The sequence below is a fragment of the Takifugu rubripes genome, chromosome 20 (genome assembly GCF_901000725.2).
Source record: "Takifugu rubripes chromosome 20, fTakRub1.2, whole genome shotgun sequence".
NCBI lineage: Eukaryota > Metazoa > Chordata > Actinopteri > Tetraodontiformes > Tetraodontidae > Takifugu > Takifugu rubripes.
The window spans coordinates 16,790,341-16,807,822 of NC_042304.1; the positions used below are offsets into that span (position 1 = coordinate 16,790,341).

General features: G+C 54.8%; 3 protein-coding genes across 3 annotated transcripts; 2 read left to right on the forward strand and 1 right to left on the reverse strand.

Annotated features, from left to right (window-relative positions):
• Nucleotides 1–100: 100 nt before the first annotated feature.
• On the forward strand, nt 101–2,719 carry serpinc1 (serpin peptidase inhibitor, clade C (antithrombin), member 1). Its single transcript, XM_003977513.3, has 8 exons — nt 101–231; nt 584–941; nt 1,020–1,235; nt 1,299–1,436; nt 1,504–1,722; nt 1,803–1,977; nt 2,193–2,257; nt 2,390–2,719. The coding sequence occupies exons 2-8, from the start codon at nt 585–587 to the stop codon at nt 2,564–2,566; spliced, it is 1,347 nt and encodes a 448-aa protein (XP_003977562.2). The 5' UTR covers nt 101–231; nt 584; the 3' UTR covers nt 2,567–2,719.
• A 135-nt stretch (nt 2,720–2,854) lies between these two features.
• On the reverse strand, nt 2,855–8,381 carry zbtb37 (zinc finger and BTB domain containing 37). Its single transcript, XM_003977482.3, has 4 exons — nt 8,012–8,381; nt 6,408–7,335; nt 6,239–6,338; nt 2,855–6,138 (listed from the first exon to the last, which is right to left on the reverse strand). Exons 2-4 carry the CDS (start codon nt 7,316–7,318, stop codon nt 5,614–5,616), a joined length of 1,536 nt encoding a protein of 511 aa, XP_003977531.2. The 5' UTR covers nt 7,319–7,335; nt 8,012–8,381; the 3' UTR covers nt 2,855–5,613.
• Nucleotides 8,382–10,155: 1,774 nt separating this feature from the next.
• LOC101080011 (growth arrest and DNA damage-inducible protein GADD45 beta) lies at nt 10,156–11,401 on the forward strand. Its single transcript, XM_003977483.3, has 4 exons — nt 10,156–10,338; nt 10,426–10,527; nt 10,616–10,832; nt 10,916–11,401. Exons 1-4 carry the CDS (start codon nt 10,295–10,297, stop codon nt 11,027–11,029), a joined length of 477 nt encoding a protein of 158 aa, XP_003977532.1. The 5' UTR covers nt 10,156–10,294; the 3' UTR covers nt 11,030–11,401.
• The last annotated feature ends 6,081 nt before the right edge of the window (nt 11,402–17,482 follow it).

A 17,482-nucleotide genomic window follows, 5' to 3' on the forward strand; every position in this document is an offset into this window, starting at 1 on the left:
AGTTATTGATTGACGTTGACGATAACCTGCGTTGGTCTGATAAGTGCAGCAGATGTGGCCCCGCCCCCTCACACGCAGGCCCCGCCCCTCGGCGTGTGTAGGCAGATGTTTCCGGGAGCTGTTGAAAAACAGATCAATGTCTCAAAGGTTGGTGTGATGTTCCAGTGCTCTGCAGGACACTGACCTGAGTTCAGCTACACACATCTGTCAGAAGATCTTCTACCTGTTCAGGTAAGATTTAATCTTCCACTCTTTGATTTTACGCCTGTTCTCACCTGTGAAGGTCGGACACAAACCGAAGCTTCGGCCTTTCACCTCTGAAACTGCGTCAGTTCTGCTACATTCAGCTTTCTGCACTTGAGACAACGGAAAATGTCACTTTTCGATGTGGCTTTTTGCTAAAAACGGGATTTCCTGACACCGTGTGAGCGCTCGTGCGCGCGTTGGCGTGCGCGTTGGCGTGCGCTGTCATCAGACGAGTCTTGCCTATTTTCTCACGCTGAAATTCTGCGATGTGAAGATATTTGTCGACATCCAGGCTCCCACATTTCTTTCTCCTCGTTCCTGATTGGTTCCCCCTCAGAATGCCGGCCTCTGATTGGCTCTTGCTTCTGGCGTCCCTGCACGTCGTGTCTGCGGACGTGCTGGACATCTGCGGCGCCAAGCCCAGGGACCTGGCCCTGGAGCCGCGCTGCATCTACCGCAGCCCTGACCCCGAGGCTCCGGAGCCGCTCACCACGCACCCAGTACCCGGGTCCACAAATCCCCGAGTCTGGGAGCTGTCCAAGGCCAACGCCCGCTTCGCCATGTCACTGTACAAACAAGTGGCGTCCAGCAGGGGTCCCGAGTCCAACATCTTCATGTCCCCCATCAGCATCTCCACCGCCTTCGCCATGACCAAGCTGGGGGCCTGCAACCAGACTCTGGAGCAGCTCATGAGGGTCAGACCTGAGCTCGCGGTCCACTTGGCCACTCTCCGGACCCGGGATCGTTGGTAACCGGTGTGTTTGGGCCTGCAGGTGTTTGAGTTCGACACCATCAAGGAGAAGACGTCGGACCAGGTCCACTTCTTCTTCGCCAAGCTCAACTGCCGCCTGTACAGGAAGAAGGACAAGTCCAACGAGCTGGTCTCTGCCAACCGCCTGTTCGGAGACAAGTCCCTGGCCTTCGACCAGACGTACCAGAACATCAGCGAGACGGTGTACGGCGCCAAGCTGCTGCCGCTCGACTTCAAGGTCAGGTGACGTCACGACTGCCGTCGGCAGCCTTCCGTCCATAACCACGGTCCCGTTCTGTAGGACGACCCGGAGAAGGCCCGGGTCACCATCAACAACTGGATCTCTAATAAGACCGAGAACCTGATCCAGGACACGCTGCCCCCGGGGGTGTTGGACTCCAACACCGTCCTGGTCCTCGTCAACACCATCTACTTTAAGGTACCAGTGCCGCTCTGCGCCGTGGGCGGGGCTTGTGGGATGCGGCCTGACGGGTCTCCTGTCTCAGGGTCACTGGAAGAATAAGTTTGACAAGGACAACGTGTACGTGTCCGAGTTCCACAGCAGTCAGACGCGGTCCTGCTCGGTCAACATGATGTACCAGGAGGCCCGCTTCAGGTACAAACACTTTCCAGAGGACCAGGTCCAGCTGCTGGAGATGCCGTACCGTGGAGACGACATCACCATGGTGATCATCCTGCCCAGCCAAGGCACCGCCCTCAGCCAGGTGAGGGGGGGTCGGGGGCGCTTGAACCAGTTTGACCAGCGATGTGGTCTGTACTGACCAGCACGTGTCTGTGGCTGCAGGTGGAGGAGGTCCTGGACCTGAAGAAACTGTCTGCGTGGTTGGACCAGATGAAGGAGACCACGGTCTCGGTCCACGTTCCTCGGTTCCGGGTGGAGGACAGTTTCAGCCTGAAGGAGAAGCTGCAGCTTCTGGGTCTGACAGACTTGTTCGACCCTAACAAGGCTAGTCTGCCAGGTGAGGGGCGGGGCCAATGCTGGTCTGCCGGGTGAGGGGCGGGGCCAGTGCTGGTCTGCCGGGTGAGGGGCGGGGCCAATGCTGGTCTGCAGGGTGAGGGGCGGGGCCAGTGCCGGTCTGTCATTTGAGGGGTGGCCAAAGCTAATCTGTCGGGTGGTGGGCGTGGCCTGGAGGTGGTGGGCGTGGCCTGGAGGTAAACAAGCTCTGTGTTTCAGGGATGTTGGAGGATGGCGTGGAGGGGCTCCATATATCGGACGCCTACCATAAAGCCTTCCTGGAGGTCAGTGGCACTCATGACATCACCGGCAGCTTTGCTGTCATTGGTTAACAGTTATTATTGGATGGATGTAGCGTCATGTAGCCTGACACCACACAGCAGACAGGAAGTTGATCACAGTCCCGTGGCTTCCAGGTGAACGAAGAGGGCAGCGAGGCGGCCGCGGCCACCGCGGCGGTGGCGACGGGACGCTCCATCAATCTAAACCGGGAGATTTTCCAGGCCAACAGGCCGTTCCTGCTGCTCATCCGAGAGGCGTCCATAAACACGCTGCTATTTATTGCTCGAGTGGCCGAACCCTGCGACCGCTGAAGGCGTTTGTGAGGTCGCCCGTCCGTCCCTGGCGTCACCGTGACAACCACGGCAACGTTAATTCCTGTCTGTTTCCACATCTGGATCAAGTCACAATCGATTCTTTTGAATAAATTGCTGCAGCAGCTTTTGAATTAAAATGTGTGAACATGACAATCATGGCGTGGTCACAGCGGTCACTTCTGAGGATCACGGTCATCCACGCGTCCTGCGGCGGGCCCTCGGCCGCCCGCCATCGCCAACGTGTCTGTTGAATTGTGGGTAATGAAGAGGCGGGACTTTGGCAGCTGACACATAAAGTGCTTTATTTCCCGTGAAGGAGATGTGAGTGATCTAGTGGTCATGGTGAACAAAGCTTCACATTTAACCCCGGTTACATTTGGCCCCGCCCCTTCACAACCCTCCCCACCCCCGTCTGGTCGACAACATGCAACAGTCCTCCGGACCATCGGAACCTCCTCTGAGAAAAGTACAGTAATAAAAGTTAATTTACTAGATAAATGTGGATATATTAGCTTACATTTGGAGTAATCTCATGACATGATACATGTTTGATTGGTAACTAGGCGTGTTGTGATCAGCGTTACACAATATTTATATCCTTAACCTTTGATTTACACAGTAAAAATATGTAGAAAAGACATTTCGGGCTGGAACCAGCTGTTTGGGACAGGAAGTGATGTTTTTAGTGACGGCGGTCGGAGGGATCCACCCACGGAGGACGACGCTTCGCCTCTTCAGGACAAACGTGTCAGAGACGGTCTAATGTTGCTGAAGGTGAATAAGGGTGGTTTTACAGGTGACCCACGGCTGTTGGCGTGATGTCACCGCTGGGGGCGTGGCCACAGCCCCCGAGCTCGTCAGTAAAGCTGCGTAACGACAGGTTTTACCTTCTTCGATTAAGACGGAGGAAAATTTGGCCCAAATACGTCACAATCATTTAAATGTCTTCCTTTCACGTACTTTTTCATACCTCTACACTAATTTAACAATTTTCTTTTGTTCGACGGTTCTTAAATCTTAAGTAACACCGACATCAGAGCCAGCCATCAGTGGTGGGGAGTCGCCATGGCAACTGATGGTAACCCACATTGTCCATTGCTGCCGTCCCTCAGCTGCTAGTTAGCCACTTCCTGCCGTGTTTGCAGACGATGGCGTGAAAGGACCCGTATACCTGAAGAGCCAGCGTGGGGGCGGAGTCACTTGCATAAGTCGTTAATGGTCCACTGAGAACGCGTTTCAGTTCCAGCCACCTTCGTGCTACTGTTGCCTGTGTTAGCTTACTGACATTAGTCATATGAGTAAAGAACGCTTAAATATTTAGTGAAGAAACGATGCTTTGATCTTCTGTTCATATAAAAAGTTCTGCTTTTGTTCCCGTCTCGGATAAGTGCTGAAGTTGTGTTCCTTTGGTTGCCAGGTGATTCGACCTGCCCCGTCCCGCTGGCAGTTGCCCCGCCCACGGGCAGTTGAGTTGTGTCCTCTGGAGGTTAGTTTGGCTCCGTGACCTGGCTAATACATCCATGTGGTCTGACAAGTTGCACTTCCTGTTCAGACCCGATCAGAACCTCCTGCCATAATGACGCACAAAGTTGACCAGGCCCGTTTGTCGGCCGTTAACGTGAGCCAAGTAGCTTATATACAGGATGAAAACGTGGTTCATGACTGGGTGACTGAGCCGAGCACGCTGCAAGAGCGCCGTTAGCTCGCCTGCTAGCATCGGTGGCCAAGCCTCAAAGGTTAGCTAAATGAACTCCGAAACGTCAGGAACGTTAGAAGCTTGAACATTCCCCTCGGGCCAGGTCGGGTTCTTAACCAGCGTCCTCTCCGTGTGGTGTTGCTGCTCCGATGAAGAGGTCGTTTTCGGTGCGTCGTTATTGGCAGCACTTTTTCACTGATCGGGTCGTCTCGGAACAGGAAGCTTTACAGTCACAGTCCCGCACGTTGTCAGAACGCGTCCCAAGAACAAACAAAAATCAGGTGCTTGTTATAAAAATATCTGAGTGTGTGGTGCAGCTCTGATTGGACAGAGCGCCCCCTGGTGGTGCAGCAGCGGTATTGCGTAGTGATGAGAGGTAAACGAGCTGTAGCTTATCTGAGGTTTTCCTGTCGAGTCTGCCGGATCTGATTCTTTTGTTGGCTGGTTTTTCACCGAAAGACCAATTTGGTAAAACCGGCAAAAGTTACCAACAAATTAAAGTTGTTTAACTGCTAAATCCAGTGTGATCGGCGGTCGCCGGCGTTTCTACGGCAGGAAGCGTCAAAAACAAACTTCCTCCCGTCAGAAAGGACTCGTGGCGACGCAGTTTTGGCACATTCTGAAACCGAGACTCCCAGTTTGAGCTGCAGAAGAAGAGATGACAGCAACGACGTGTTCCCGGCGTCACGCCCGCGACGGATCAGTCGGTGTTAACGGAGACGCGCTTTTGTCTAATTGAAACGCATGTTTAGCCTTTAGCTCCCGTCGGGCTAGCGTGCGGCTAAAGTTAGCTCTCCAAAACGGACTTGTGCGATTTCCCCGTACGATGACCCCGCCTGTTCAGCTCAGCTGTTGTGCGTGCGGTGGCCCGTCGACCCTGTCGTGTTCCGGATGAGCTTATTTTCCTGGATGTTGTCCGACAGACGTGAACTCGTGAGTTTGCAGTGTGAAAATGTACCCGTACTGGTGCTATTGTTGAGAACAGAAACGTGGCGGCGAACGCCGGGCGAGACTCTCGGATCACACTGGAACGGGACTTCAACAGTCGTTCTTGTCCAGCGGCGCTCGCGCGCAGGTGCTTCACGCGAGCGCCGCGGCTCCAGATTGTCTCGAGGCAAACGTGAACTGACACTTTTCCACTGGCACTGAGGAATTCGGAGGAACCTGTAAAACCGGCAAATATATAAAAGTCTGTAACAGAAGGTCAACGGAGGCGACCACGGCCGTGTGGCGTTTGAGGTTGTAGGAGTGTGTGGCGGTTCTTCAGCAGTCTGGTCCCTTTGTGAGTGAAGGTAGACGTGTTTCAAAGCAGAAGAATCAATCCTGAAGCAGCCCGGACGGACCCCTCTCAGTCGGGCCCCGTGGTCGACACGGAGGCCTGGTGCCCCTCCCCGTACTGGCCCCCGCCGCCGCCGGTCCCGCCCCCGCCCTCGGGCTCCTCCCGGCCGGGCGAGGCCTCGTCTCCCGGGCCCCCCCGGGACGTGAGGGAGGCGGTGGTGGTCTCGGGGGAGGCGCTGTGGGCCTCCCGGGGGGTGCAGCCGGGGTGGTTCTTGCGGAAGTGCTGGTTGAGGATGGCCTGGAAGGGGAAGCTCTTGCCACAGACGTGGCAGTGGAACGGCTTGTTGCCCGTGTGTTTGCGGATGTGGTATTCCAGCTGGTCCTTGCGGGTGTACTTCTTCCCACAGATGCGGCAGACGAACGGCGTGATGCCCATGTGCAGGCGCATGTGGCGGTCCAGGCTGCCCTTCTGGTTGAAGGACTTGCAGCAGTAGATGCAGGTGAGTCGCGGGTTGTAGCGGAACCAGCGGTCGCCCACCTGCTCCCTCAGGTAGTCCTCGTAGCCGCCCATGTCGAAGGCGGCGTGCTCCTCCCCCTGAACACACAACCACAACGTAAGACCGATGAGCGGGAGGCTGCGGACCGGTGTGACCGGAACAGGCGGGTCCAGCCCCGCGGGATTCTGGTGCCGGTACCTGGGAGCTGGGCTGTCTCAGATCATCCACCTGGTTCGGGGACTCGCTCTTGGCCCTCTGACGTTCCGTCACCATGACGACGCTGCCGGTGGGGCTGAACCTGTCACACAGTCCAACGTTAACCGGAACCCGGCGACCGGGCCCGACCCCGCGGCCTCCCGTCACTCACCTGTCGCTCTCGCTGAAGCTGGACGACGGCTGCGTGCTCTGCCCGCCTTCGGCGCCCAGCGGCGCCGGCACCAGCGTGCTGCGGCCCGACGTGTCGATCATCACGGTGGCCCCCTCCTCCGCCGCCACGGCCTCCGGCTGCTGTTCCCCGGCCCCGATCCAGTCCTCCACGCGCTCCGTCTTGATCCTGACCTGGTCCACAGCTCCACCTTCCTCGGCGCTGCCGGATCTCTCCGGCTCGCCGCTCGTCTCCACGTACCACTGACCTGCCCGATTGATGCGCAGGATGGGTTCTTTGGTGGCCCTGTTGACGGCGGGGACGGACCCTTCGGCGCCGCCGTGCTCCGCCGTTAGCGTGGGGCTGATCTGCTCCTCGGGGGGGCTGATCGCCTCGGCGGCCCTGTGCGGGCCGAGGAGCCGCAGCCTGCCGTGGTGGGCACCTCCTCGGACCACAGCCTCCAAGGTCCGGTTCCCCCGGGACCCCCGCTGGTCTTCCAAGGGCTCCTCGTCCAGGTCGGCCAGGCTGATCTTCAGGTGGATCCCCTCCAGGATCTGAGTGCAGCGGTCGATGATGTGCTGCATCTGCAGGAAGCTGGCGGCCGTCAGGTAGCTGATGATGTCGGCCAGCTGCAGAACCAGGCGGCCCGTGTAGCAGAAGGTCAGCAGCTGCTCGAACACCGTCGGGTTCCGGATCACCGTCAGCGACACCGTGCTCATCTGGCTCAGAGACATGTGGTCCCGGAAGTATGGCGAGCTGGCGGCCAGAACCACCTTATGGGCCCTGAAGCTCTGGCCCTGCACATTCACCACGATGTCACAGAGACGCCCCTGGACCCGGAGCTGGTTCAGGTGGGTCAGGACCGAGTTGCTGAAGTCTGGAATGTCCAGCTGAATGCTGCCAGAGCGCTCCATGCTGGGCCTGAAGGAGACTGCAGAACCAGAAGCGGATGAGGACAGGACCAGAGGGGGGACACACGTGCACGCTCCTTCTCACTCAAAATAAGCCCCGCCCCTTTAATGTCTTAAATGAGCTGACCTAAACGAAGCTCTTCCTCGTTTGCTGTGACCTAAACATGACGGACGGGTGCCTGTCAGGTGTGTGGGCAGGGCTTTGACACTGTTGCCCCGCCCCCGCTGATGGCGTGGACATGCAGAAGGCGGCGCCCGCCACCTGGGCCACGGCTGCAGGGACGTTATTGATCAGTGATCAAAAATGACTCGTGTGAATTCAACAGTGAGCTGCTGACCAATCAGCTGGCGCTCCAATACCGGGTCCAGTACTCTGACCAGCACACAGGCGCTTTGATAGGAGTTCAACGGGTCCAACAGCCATGAAAAATCTCTCCCCTTGATGGTTCTGAATCTCTACTTTGGTCACGTGATGTTGTGATGGACCTGAACCTGGGCTGAACTGGTCCGATCAGCTGTTGTGTTCCGACTCTCCCTGTTTATACAGCTGCCAACACCTAACAGAACCTGACAGAACTGCTTCGAATCAGAACCTGCACCTGCAGCATTTCAAAGCAACACCGCATTCAATCTAAACTCAATCAGAACCGGTCCAGACCAGACCGACCCGTCTCAGGTGTGCTGTGGGAATCTCACCTGAAGGGGGACAACAGGAGGAGATCAGCTTTGGCTTCAGTGTTTGGTTCTGTTTCTCCTTCGGTCCAGCGGCTAGCTGAGCATTATCGCCAGAACGGGAGACGACAGCGGCTCCGGAGGGTTCGGTTCGGCTCAGAACAGGCTGGCCCGGCAGGCTGCAGCTCCACCCGCCGCTCCTGCGGGCAGCTGCGGGGCTCCAGCAGCGGTCCTGGCGGCTTCAGTTCCGGGAAAGACGCGCTAAACCGGGTCTGCGGTCCGTCAGCTGCTGTTCTGCCGCCATTTCGCTGGATGTCACAGGTTTGGGTTTAGGTTCGGGTCGCAGCTCATCTTTTAATTTCACGGCAAAAGGGCCGAAGCTGCAGGAAGGAAAGAGGGAAGGAAGAAAATGCGCAAAGAACGCTGGGAAACGTAGTTTCTTCTCGCCGGCAGCGCTGAGTTTGTGAGGGCCTGGAGACTACATTACCCAGCATGCACCCGTGTAGAAAGGGGTCATCGTGGCTGTTCGGTGTGGTACGTGAATACTGGCATGCCGTGTCACCAATGATGGAATGTGAAGAAGTATTGTTGATTATGGTCTGTGACTTGGTGCTTCAGACCTGCTGAACATGCAATGAAATGTCCTCCATGAAAATTAAACCTGAAAATCATCAATAATTACTTGTTTATTCACTCAAATCTACTCATCAATGGTCATCTATCAGCAGCTTTTCACAATTAATGAAACCCTAATTAATCTGTGTACTTTTAAAGAGACAACATGTTCCTGTTTGGTGGAGAAGAAGAAGTCCTTGTTCATCTTTGGTCACAACAAACGTGCTGTTTTTACATGAACACGTGCACCCTGGAAATGTGCAAGATTTGGTCCCCAACTGGGACACGAACCTCCGACTCCCAGCCCAGCCCACTACAGAACCTGGTCCTGTGGTTAAGGTCCTTCTGGGTTCCTGTAAAACAAGAGGAGCTTTAAGGTTCCTCACATCCAGATGTTGGTTGGTTTTATTTTACCGCTCTGGTTGGATCTTCATGTTTCTCCTGAGTGAAACCAGGTCTAAAATTGCTAAATTTTAGCTATTGATGGTTTTCCCATCGACCTCAGTGGAGAAGGTGAAGCTGCTCGAGTTGTTGATGTGAATCTATTGTTTTGAAGGTTTTCCCACGAGATCAGCTGATAAATGAACGTTAACCCGCCTTTCAGATGATCATTTGTGATGTCACGTGACATTGATTTAATCAGTGGTCAGGTGTTAATGCCCATTTCACCCCTATGACTTGTTAATTGCCCTCATCAATCATCGGTTTGATGCTGATGACAATATCAACTTCAGCGGGTTTCATCTCCATGGACCACGTGACTTGATGTAATCTATTACTCTTTCATGACCTGAAACATCAAACACATCTGGAAGTGGGACAAATCTGATGCGACGACGGCCCCGAGCAGCAGGGGGCGCCACGACCCAGAGAACTTGTGGCTCCTGCCACGCAGAGAGTCACTCAACTCCAGGTACCGGAGGAAGGAACACACCTGAGACCCCCGCGAGTCCGGATGATCGAACTGGAATCATAATCTATAATCTGCCGCCTCAATCAATGATTTCACCGGGAAAAACCCTGGAAAACCAGAGCGGCAGCACTAGTTTGGGGTGTAACTCACAGATGTGGGGGAATGTTATCACAGCTGTCTGTGACCCTGATCACGTGATTCCGAGTGTCGGTGCCCAACATCACAGGTGTGTCCTTCTGTCTGCTGTTCTGGAGTCACGGGGGATTCTGGAAAACCCAAATGTGATCAGCTGGAACCTAAAATAAATTAAATATCAAACATTTTACTACATTATTATTATTATTTTAATTAATTCGGACAAAAGACCACGTGACTCAGGCAAAGACGTCTCTATCAGAACTAAATACAGCTCTCAGCAGAACCGGGTCGGGGGGAGGGGTGTCTGGACGTAAATGCGGGGGGAAAACTCCAGTCAACAGACTCGGAGACAAACTGGGAACCACCGAAGCGACGCACGTGGGTTTCCGAAGCCTCCGTCAATCAGCGTAGAGGGGGCGGGTGTAGTGGCGGCTGTGAACCAATCAGAAACGGCGCCGGTACCCGGGGCGGGGCCTACTGCGCGCTGCAGCTATAAAAAGCGGGTCTCAGCTCAGCACCACAGAGGTTCCGGGCTGCACACGGACCGCAGTGAACGAGCCCACGGAGTCCATCAGGATTATTGACCGAGTTTTGCTCTGGACCTGTTTCTAGACCAAGTGGATTACTTTGTGGACCTTACCATGACGCTGGAAGACCTGATCGGAACCGGCAACCGGGACAAAAGGTGAGTTTCTGCAGCGTATGCAACCACTTCCGGGAGAGGATGGGGTCCTGTTAAAAGTTTGTTGTGACGGGCTCGGTGTGTGTGCAGGCTGGACCCGGTGAGCCAGGCTCTGGAGGAGCTGCTGGTGGCGGCGCAGCGGCAGGACTGTCTCACGCTGGGGGTCTACGAGTCCGCCAAACTCATGAACGTGTAAGTACGACGGGTTCTCTCGCGGAACCCCAACCGCCGACGCGGAGCACAACCAGAACCGGACCCATTGTCTTTCCCCGCCCCGCAGAGACCCGGACAGCGTGGTTCTGTGCGTGCTCGCCACGGATGAGGAGGATGAAGATGACATCGCGCTGCAGATCCACTTCACGCTTCTGCAGGCGTTCTGCTGCGACAATGACGTCAACATCCTGCGGCTGTCCGGTATGAGGCGGCTGACCCAGCTGCTGGAGGACGACGCCGGAGTCGGTACCGAGCCTCGGGACCTGCACTGCATCCTGGTCACGGTCAGTTCTTGTTCACCATCGACCACCAAACCCCCAGTGAGGGCAGGACCCCTGAAATGCTCCGTATGTTTCCGGTTCTGCAGAACCCGCCGGTGCAGCCGCTGCAGTGTCAGGCCCTGCAGCACGTCAGCAGCTTCTGCCAGGAGAGCCGCGGTCAGAACCAGTGGGTGCCCTGTCTGGAGCTGCAGGACCGCTGAGCCAAACCAGGTCTGCGGGGAGACGGGTCCAAAGAGCTGACTCGGCAGGAAAAATTGGAACCGAGAGACGAACTGGACCAGGTGGTCCAGGTTGCCTGATTCTGGTCCAGAGTGAGGGCGACGCATGTCTGTTCCAGAAACCTGGACACTTCATGGGTCCAACGGATGGTCCGGTCGGACCACGTCCTGGAGCCGCACAGAGGTTCTGGGAAGGTCGAGTGACTGACGGTGAGCAGGTGGGTCATGTGACTGAACCCACGGAGCTGCACACGGGACATGTGACCTCTGACCTGACGCCACCCAGGAAGGGTGACGTCCCGTTCTGTCGTGTGGAAATGTGATTTTTCACAATAAATCTAATCGTGTCTGACATTTATTGTGTTTATTTCTTCAACTTCTAAATTTATACTCGTTTCCTCGGGTCAGTGATGAAGCTAGATGTGTGGTTACCATAGTAACTGCGAGTCATGTCCGGTTAAACACGTCTCTTGTTGCTGTGTTCTGGCGTTGCCATGTAGCCTCTCCTGTTCAAGAGATCACAGCCTTTGATCTCCGTGACATCACATCCTGTTTTAATGTGGACAAACAGACGTCACAGGTCTGTTTGTTTTGGCTGCCGGCCCGTCCCTGGCACAGACGGGGGGGGCAGCACAGACGGGGGGGGGCACAGACGGGGTCACGGCAACAGCCCTCTGCTGTGGCAGCAAGAGGACTCGCACACGAGACTTTTAGAAACCTGTTCTGGTTCTGGATCGGTCCGTCTGTTCCTGTACTGACGTTTTACCCGTAGATAAACACACACGCCTCTCTGAGCTAACCAACGGCGTCCTCACGCTCTGCTAGCCTTAAAGGTAAACAGTGGTCTCCATGGTAACGCAACAGCGTGAGACTGACGTCCTTGTCCCAACATCCATGTGTGCGTAGCTTCATCATAGTTTACGATGAGTTAGCCGTTTCGTGTCACGGCCAAACCAGGTTGGTTCCACACCGGGTTCTGGTAGCCGATCACCAGTTCCAGTCGGACTTCGGTTCTGGAGGTCGGGTTAGATTAGCTAGCGTGCAGTTAGTTTGTGGTGTTTTTGTAATTTAACAATGCAACAACAAGGGTGCGTGCTAGCATGAGTCAGCGCTAACGGGGTTTGTGTTCATCAAACATCCCCAGCTGCCTCCTCACTGACGAGGACGATGATGAAGTGGCATTTTTAGCTTTAGTCACTTATTTACGTGCAGTGAGGAGGACTCCTGGCTGTCACATCACCATGGCAACACAACTGAGGCGGCTGACTCGTGGGCGGCGTTGTTACGTCTGGAGATCCCGACCCACGTTAGCGAGCATGTCGGGATGATTCAGAAGCAGCAGGAGTGCAGCGCGGCATCATGGGAATCCTCACTCAGACGTTCAGAAAAGGAGCATCACAGTACATCTGCCACATTTCCTGTGTTTCACCTGCATCCCTGGTGGATCAGGTTGTCATGGGAACGGGGTTCTGCTGCACAGGGATAGACTGATGATGTGAAAGTCCTGAATGATCCTTCACGTCTGGCTATAAATAACCTTGAGATATTTTTAGCCAGCACAGGCCACGCCCCCTTAACCACCCCCACCCATCAGCCTCTCCCCACCCCTCAGCCAAACCACAGCATGAGTGAGTGTGTGTGTGTGTGTGTGTGTGGGGTTGTGAAAAATTTGGAATTTGAAGATGTGTTTAAACCAGTTAAATTTAGTCTCGGCAGTTTCTCTACAGCCCATAATTACAGACCAGCCCCCCCACCCACTGTCTGACCCCACCCACCCCAAACCGCTCTTAGATGTCAAACCTAGCGCTCCCTCTGCTGTGGCGGGGACCCTCCAGCTTCTGTTTCTGAGGTGGAGGACGGTCCGCCGCCACAGCGAGCTGCTGCTGGACACGCCTGGAAAACCACCATCGCCAACGGAGGCGGAGCCTAAAACCCCTGGAAACATCTGGTCTTAAATCCACCACTGAAGCTGCAGAATTGAAACAAAGGTGGCGACCGTGTCTCACCTGGTGACTTCAGTCCTGCCCAAACTCTTCTGGCCTGAGAGCCCCCAAACACACACACACACACACACACACACACGCACACACACACACACACACACACACACACTGAAGAACAATGTCATTTATTATGCAAATTTCCCAGAATGCTGCAGGCTCAAACAGCTGAGAACAGATTTAATAATGCCCTCTTCCTCCTCAGCGTGTGTGTGTGTGTGTGTGTGCGTGTGTGCGTGTGTGTGTGTATGCAGATGTTGGTCTTGCTCGGGGGAGGGGAGCAACAGACAGATGTCTCAGAAGAAGAAAACAGCTCATTAGCGCTTCAGATAGCATCAGTTTCATCTGCGCGTCGTTCCTGACGCCACCGACAGGAACGACCTTTCACGTTCACATCTCTCCGTCTTCACCACAACCTGATTCAGAACCGGCCCACTCCTGGGCTGAGGTCCTCACAGAGATATGAAAACACTCGGCTGAAAAGAGGCTAATTGCTGCTAATCTAAGAACTGTCCAGGTTTCAGTTCAACTGCTGCTACTGTCAGTGTTTGTTGTCTGAGCTACAGAGCTGCAGGCTACTAACTGACACTGACACACACACACACACACACACACACACACAGATCCGTGTGACAGTGTGACTAAATGCTCACAAGGCTTCTCTGATGTCACCACCATGTCGTGTTTTCATGCTCAACACTTAAATGATCTCTGTTTTGTTGCAGTCTGACATTTAACCTCATCTGAGACACAGTCACATGACCGGGCCGGTCACATGACCACTGTCAGCAGAGGAGTGAAGAACCTCAATTAAACGCTAACAACAGTCTCTCTGTTGCATGTCTGGCTCCAGATGCCTGTGGCACCACGTGGAGCCACTTCCTGCCTCTTGGTTGGGTGATCATGTGTTTAAATGATGGAAATACGACGTTTAGCCTTTAGCCCTCAGACCCCCTGAGCCCCCCCCCCCCCATTACGTTAAGATTAAGATGGAGTTTATTCATCCCTGTAGGGAAATTGAATTGTAGTAGCAACCTATACAAAGTATAGAAACAGAATAAATAAATACAAATCAGATTAGAACGTTATAATATGTATATATATACACATACATAAGCATTATAAGCATATATACATAAATATAGAAAAAAAATGAAATAAAATTACAACATAAACATTACACAATTATTGTTGAGTATGTTTGGGTGAATTATAGAGTCTGACGGCAGGAAGGACTTCCTGTAGCGTTCCTTAGAGCAGCGAGGCTGCTGGAGCTGCTGAAGCTGCAGGAGCTGCTGGAGCTGCTGGAGCTGCTGGAGCTGCAGGAGCTGCAGGAGCTGCTGAAGCTGCTGAAGCTGCTGGAGCTGCTGGAGCTGCTGGAGCTGCTGAAGCTGCTGGAGCTGCTGGAGCTGCTGAAGCTGCTGGAGCTGCTGAAGCTGCTGGAGCTGCTGAAGCTGCTGAAGCTGCTGGAGCTGCTGAAGCTGCTGGAGCTGCTGAAGCTGCTGAAGCTGCTGGAGCTGCTGGAGCTGCTGAAGCTGCTGAAGCTGCTGGAGCTGCTGGAGCTGCTGGAGCTGCTGAAGCTGCTGGAGCTGCTGAAGCTGCTGGAGCTGCTGGAGCTGCTGGAGCTGCTGAAGCTGCTGGAGCTGCTGGAGCTGCTGAAGCTGCTGGAGCTGCTGAAGCTGCTGGAGCTGCTGGAGCTGCTGAAGCTGCTGGAGCTGCTGAAGCTGCTGAAGCTGCTGGAGCTGCTGAAGCTGCTGAAGCTGCAGGAGCTGCTGGAGCTGCTGGAGCTGCTGGAGCTGCTGGAGCTGCTGAAGCTGCTGGAGCTGCTGAAGCTGCTGAGCTGCTGAGCTGCTGGAGCTGCTGGAGCTGCTGGAAGCTGCTGGAGCTGCTGGAAGCTGCTGAAGCTGCTGGAGCTGCTGAAGCTGCTGGAGCTGCTGGAGCTGCTGGAGCTGCTGGAGCTGCTGAAGCTGCTGGAGCTGCTGAAGCTGCTGAAGCTGCTGGAGCTGCTGAAGCTGCTGAAGCTGCAGGAGCTGCTGAAGCTGCTGGAGCTGCTGGAGCTGCTGGAGCTGCTGAAGCTGCTGGAGCTGCTGAAGCTGCTGGAGCTGCTGAAGCTGCTGGAGCTGCTGAAGCTGCTGGAGCTGCAGGAGCTGCTGAAGCTGCTGAAGCAGCTGAAGCTGCTGGAGCTGCTGGAGCTGCTGAAGCTGCTGAAGCTGCTGGAGCTGCTGGAGCTGCCGCTCCATGACCTTCATAATGTGGGACCAGCCGCTCTAGGACCTCCATAATGTGGGACCAGCCGCTCTAGGACCTTCATAATGTGGGACCAGCCGCTCCAGGACCTTCATAATGTGGGACCAGCCGCTCCAGGACCTTCATAATGTGGGACCAGCCGCTCTAGGACCTCCATAATGTGGGACCAGCCGCTCTAGGACCTTCATAATGTGGGACCAGCCGCTCCAGGACCTTCATAATGTGGGACCAGCCGCTCCAGGACCTTCATAATGTGGGACCAGCCGCTCTAGGACCTCCATAATGTGGGAGGTCAGTGCTATTGGCCTGTAGTCACTCGGTGCCACAGGATGGGTCTTCTTCGGGTCTTCTTTGGCACCGGGACCAGGCAGGATGTCTTCCAAAGCTCTGGGATCCTCTGAAGATGAAGGCTGTGGTGGAACAGGTGCTGCAGTGTTCCACACAGCTACCTGGGGCAGTTCTTCAGCACTCGTGGGCTGATGCCGTCCGGTCCGGTAGGTTAGTTACTGTGTGGGTCTGGTCCTGCTGCAGGTTTCTGCCTGTTGGCTGCAGCTCTCAAGTCAACAGCTTTGAGTGTCAGTCATGTGGTCATGTGACTCAGGAACCTCATCATTGTTCTCATGTCAGGGGTCACATGACGGATCCAGTCATGTGACCTCGTGCAGCCGCAGCAATCGTTCAGTGTCACAGACATAAAGGCACGTCTGTGAGCCATCACCCATCAAAGATCCTCCAGAACCAGAACTGGACCCGCAGCAAAGATGGTTGCACGGGTCACCTGCTACATCGCTGGTGACAGGGTGGACATCAAAGATCGGGGTGATCACATGATCAGCACAAGACTGTCTGTGAACATGCAGAAGAACCGGGCCAGGACTGCAGCAGAACATCCAGCAGAACCTCCCAGTTCTCTTGGTGTTTCTCACCTCTCTCACCTCTCTGACCTCTGACGTCCACCTTCAGCCCCAACCACCGCTGACGGGAATCCCCCCCCCACTATCCACCCACCCAGGGAGCGCTTGTTTTCCCTGTCAGTGCTGAGTCAGCACTGACATTTAGATCACACACACACACACACACACACACAGTCAGCTGGTATGTTTCGGGAAGTGATGTGATCTGATGGTAACCCAGATCGGATGGTGATTGTGAGTCAGGGGCGATGACGTCAGCCTGCCTTCATGCTGCCCCGGGATTGGCTGAGCCCCGCGGTGATCTGCTCCTGCAGACCAATCAGAGAGACGGACAGAGAACGACGTGATGGTCAGATCAGGAGGGACGAGTGAGTGCTCTCACATCATCGCAGCGCGTGCGCGCGCGCGCGTTCTTGTCTGACTGTTACAGGAATATGCAGCGTTTGGACGTTCAGAGGGAACTCAGCGGTCAACCTGAAGACGTTGTTGTCATGGCAACGAGCATGCAGCATCTCATGTCTGCAAGTAACACACACGGTGTGTTCAGTGTGCGCGCGCGCGCGTGTGTAATGAGAGCATCCTACTATCGCGAAGTCACGTGACTGAGGAATCCCCAACACTTCCTGCCTCTCTGCCCTTTTATGGTCATCTGTTCTGAACCTCCTCCTTTGGGCTGATCGAGCCCACACACGCACATACGCGCGCACAGGCACTACGGTGATCTCATCTACGTTTATTAGTTCAGTCTCAACTTTGCACGTGCTAGCTTAGCCTCCGTTAGCATGTATCACCTCAGACCTTCTATCTTATCAATAAAGCTTCGGAGCCTCGTGCACGTTAATGTCCCGAAGGCAGTTTCAGTTTACAGGTGTGTTTAATTCGTCCCTATTGGATGGTTTTTGGAATAACAGCAGCTTTTCGGGGAAGCGGCTCCACCGATTGAAACAATGAATTAAACTTCCTCCTCAGACATGGAAATGTATCCATCCGTCCTTTTTCAGAACCAACCGGATCAAATAAAGAGAGACCTGATCTGGACGCGTCCAATAAGGGTCAGAAAATTTCCATGTGTTTCCTCTTTTGTCCCAAAGTTATTTTTTACTCCCTTCAGGAATTTCAGGAATGCTTGAGGCTGGAATCATGACATCATGACAACCAGACATGACGTCAGTGTGTGTGAGACAGCCGACCGGCCCTCCTGTTGCCCCCCCCCCCTCCATAGAAGTGGAATTCCAACAATGGCGCTCACACACACACACACACACACACACACA

Coding starts and splice junctions, on each gene's coding strand:
- serpinc1 (XM_003977513.3), top strand. CDS start 585: ATGCCGGCCTCTGATTGGCTCTTGCTTCTGGCGTCCCTGCACGTCGTG. Junction 1,437..1,503: donor TCAACACCATCTACTTTAAG/GTACCAGTGCCG, acceptor CTCCTGTCTCAG/GGTCACTGGAAGAATAAGTT. Junction 1,723..1,802: donor AAGGCACCGCCCTCAGCCAG/GTGAGGGGGGGT, acceptor CTGTGGCTGCAG/GTGGAGGAGGTCCTGGACCT.
- zbtb37 (XM_003977482.3), bottom strand. CDS start 7,318: ATGGAGCGCTCTGGCAGCATTCAGCTGGACATTCCAGACTTCAGCAAC. Junction 6,339..6,407: donor AGCTTCAGCGAGAGCGACAG/GTGAGTGACGGG, acceptor ACTGTGTGACAG/GTTCAGCCCCACCGGCAGCG. Junction 6,139..6,238: donor TGAGACAGCCCAGCTCCCAG/GTACCGGCACCA, acceptor TTGTGTGTTCAG/GGGGAGGAGCACGCCGCCTT.
- LOC101080011 (XM_003977483.3), top strand. CDS start 10,295: ATGACGCTGGAAGACCTGATCGGAACCGGCAACCGGGACAAAAG. Junction 10,339..10,425: donor ACCGGCAACCGGGACAAAAG/GTGAGTTTCTGC, acceptor GTGTGTGTGCAG/GCTGGACCCGGTGAGCCAGG. Junction 10,528..10,615: donor TCCGCCAAACTCATGAACGT/GTAAGTACGACG, acceptor CCCGCCCCGCAG/AGACCCGGACAGCGTGGTTC.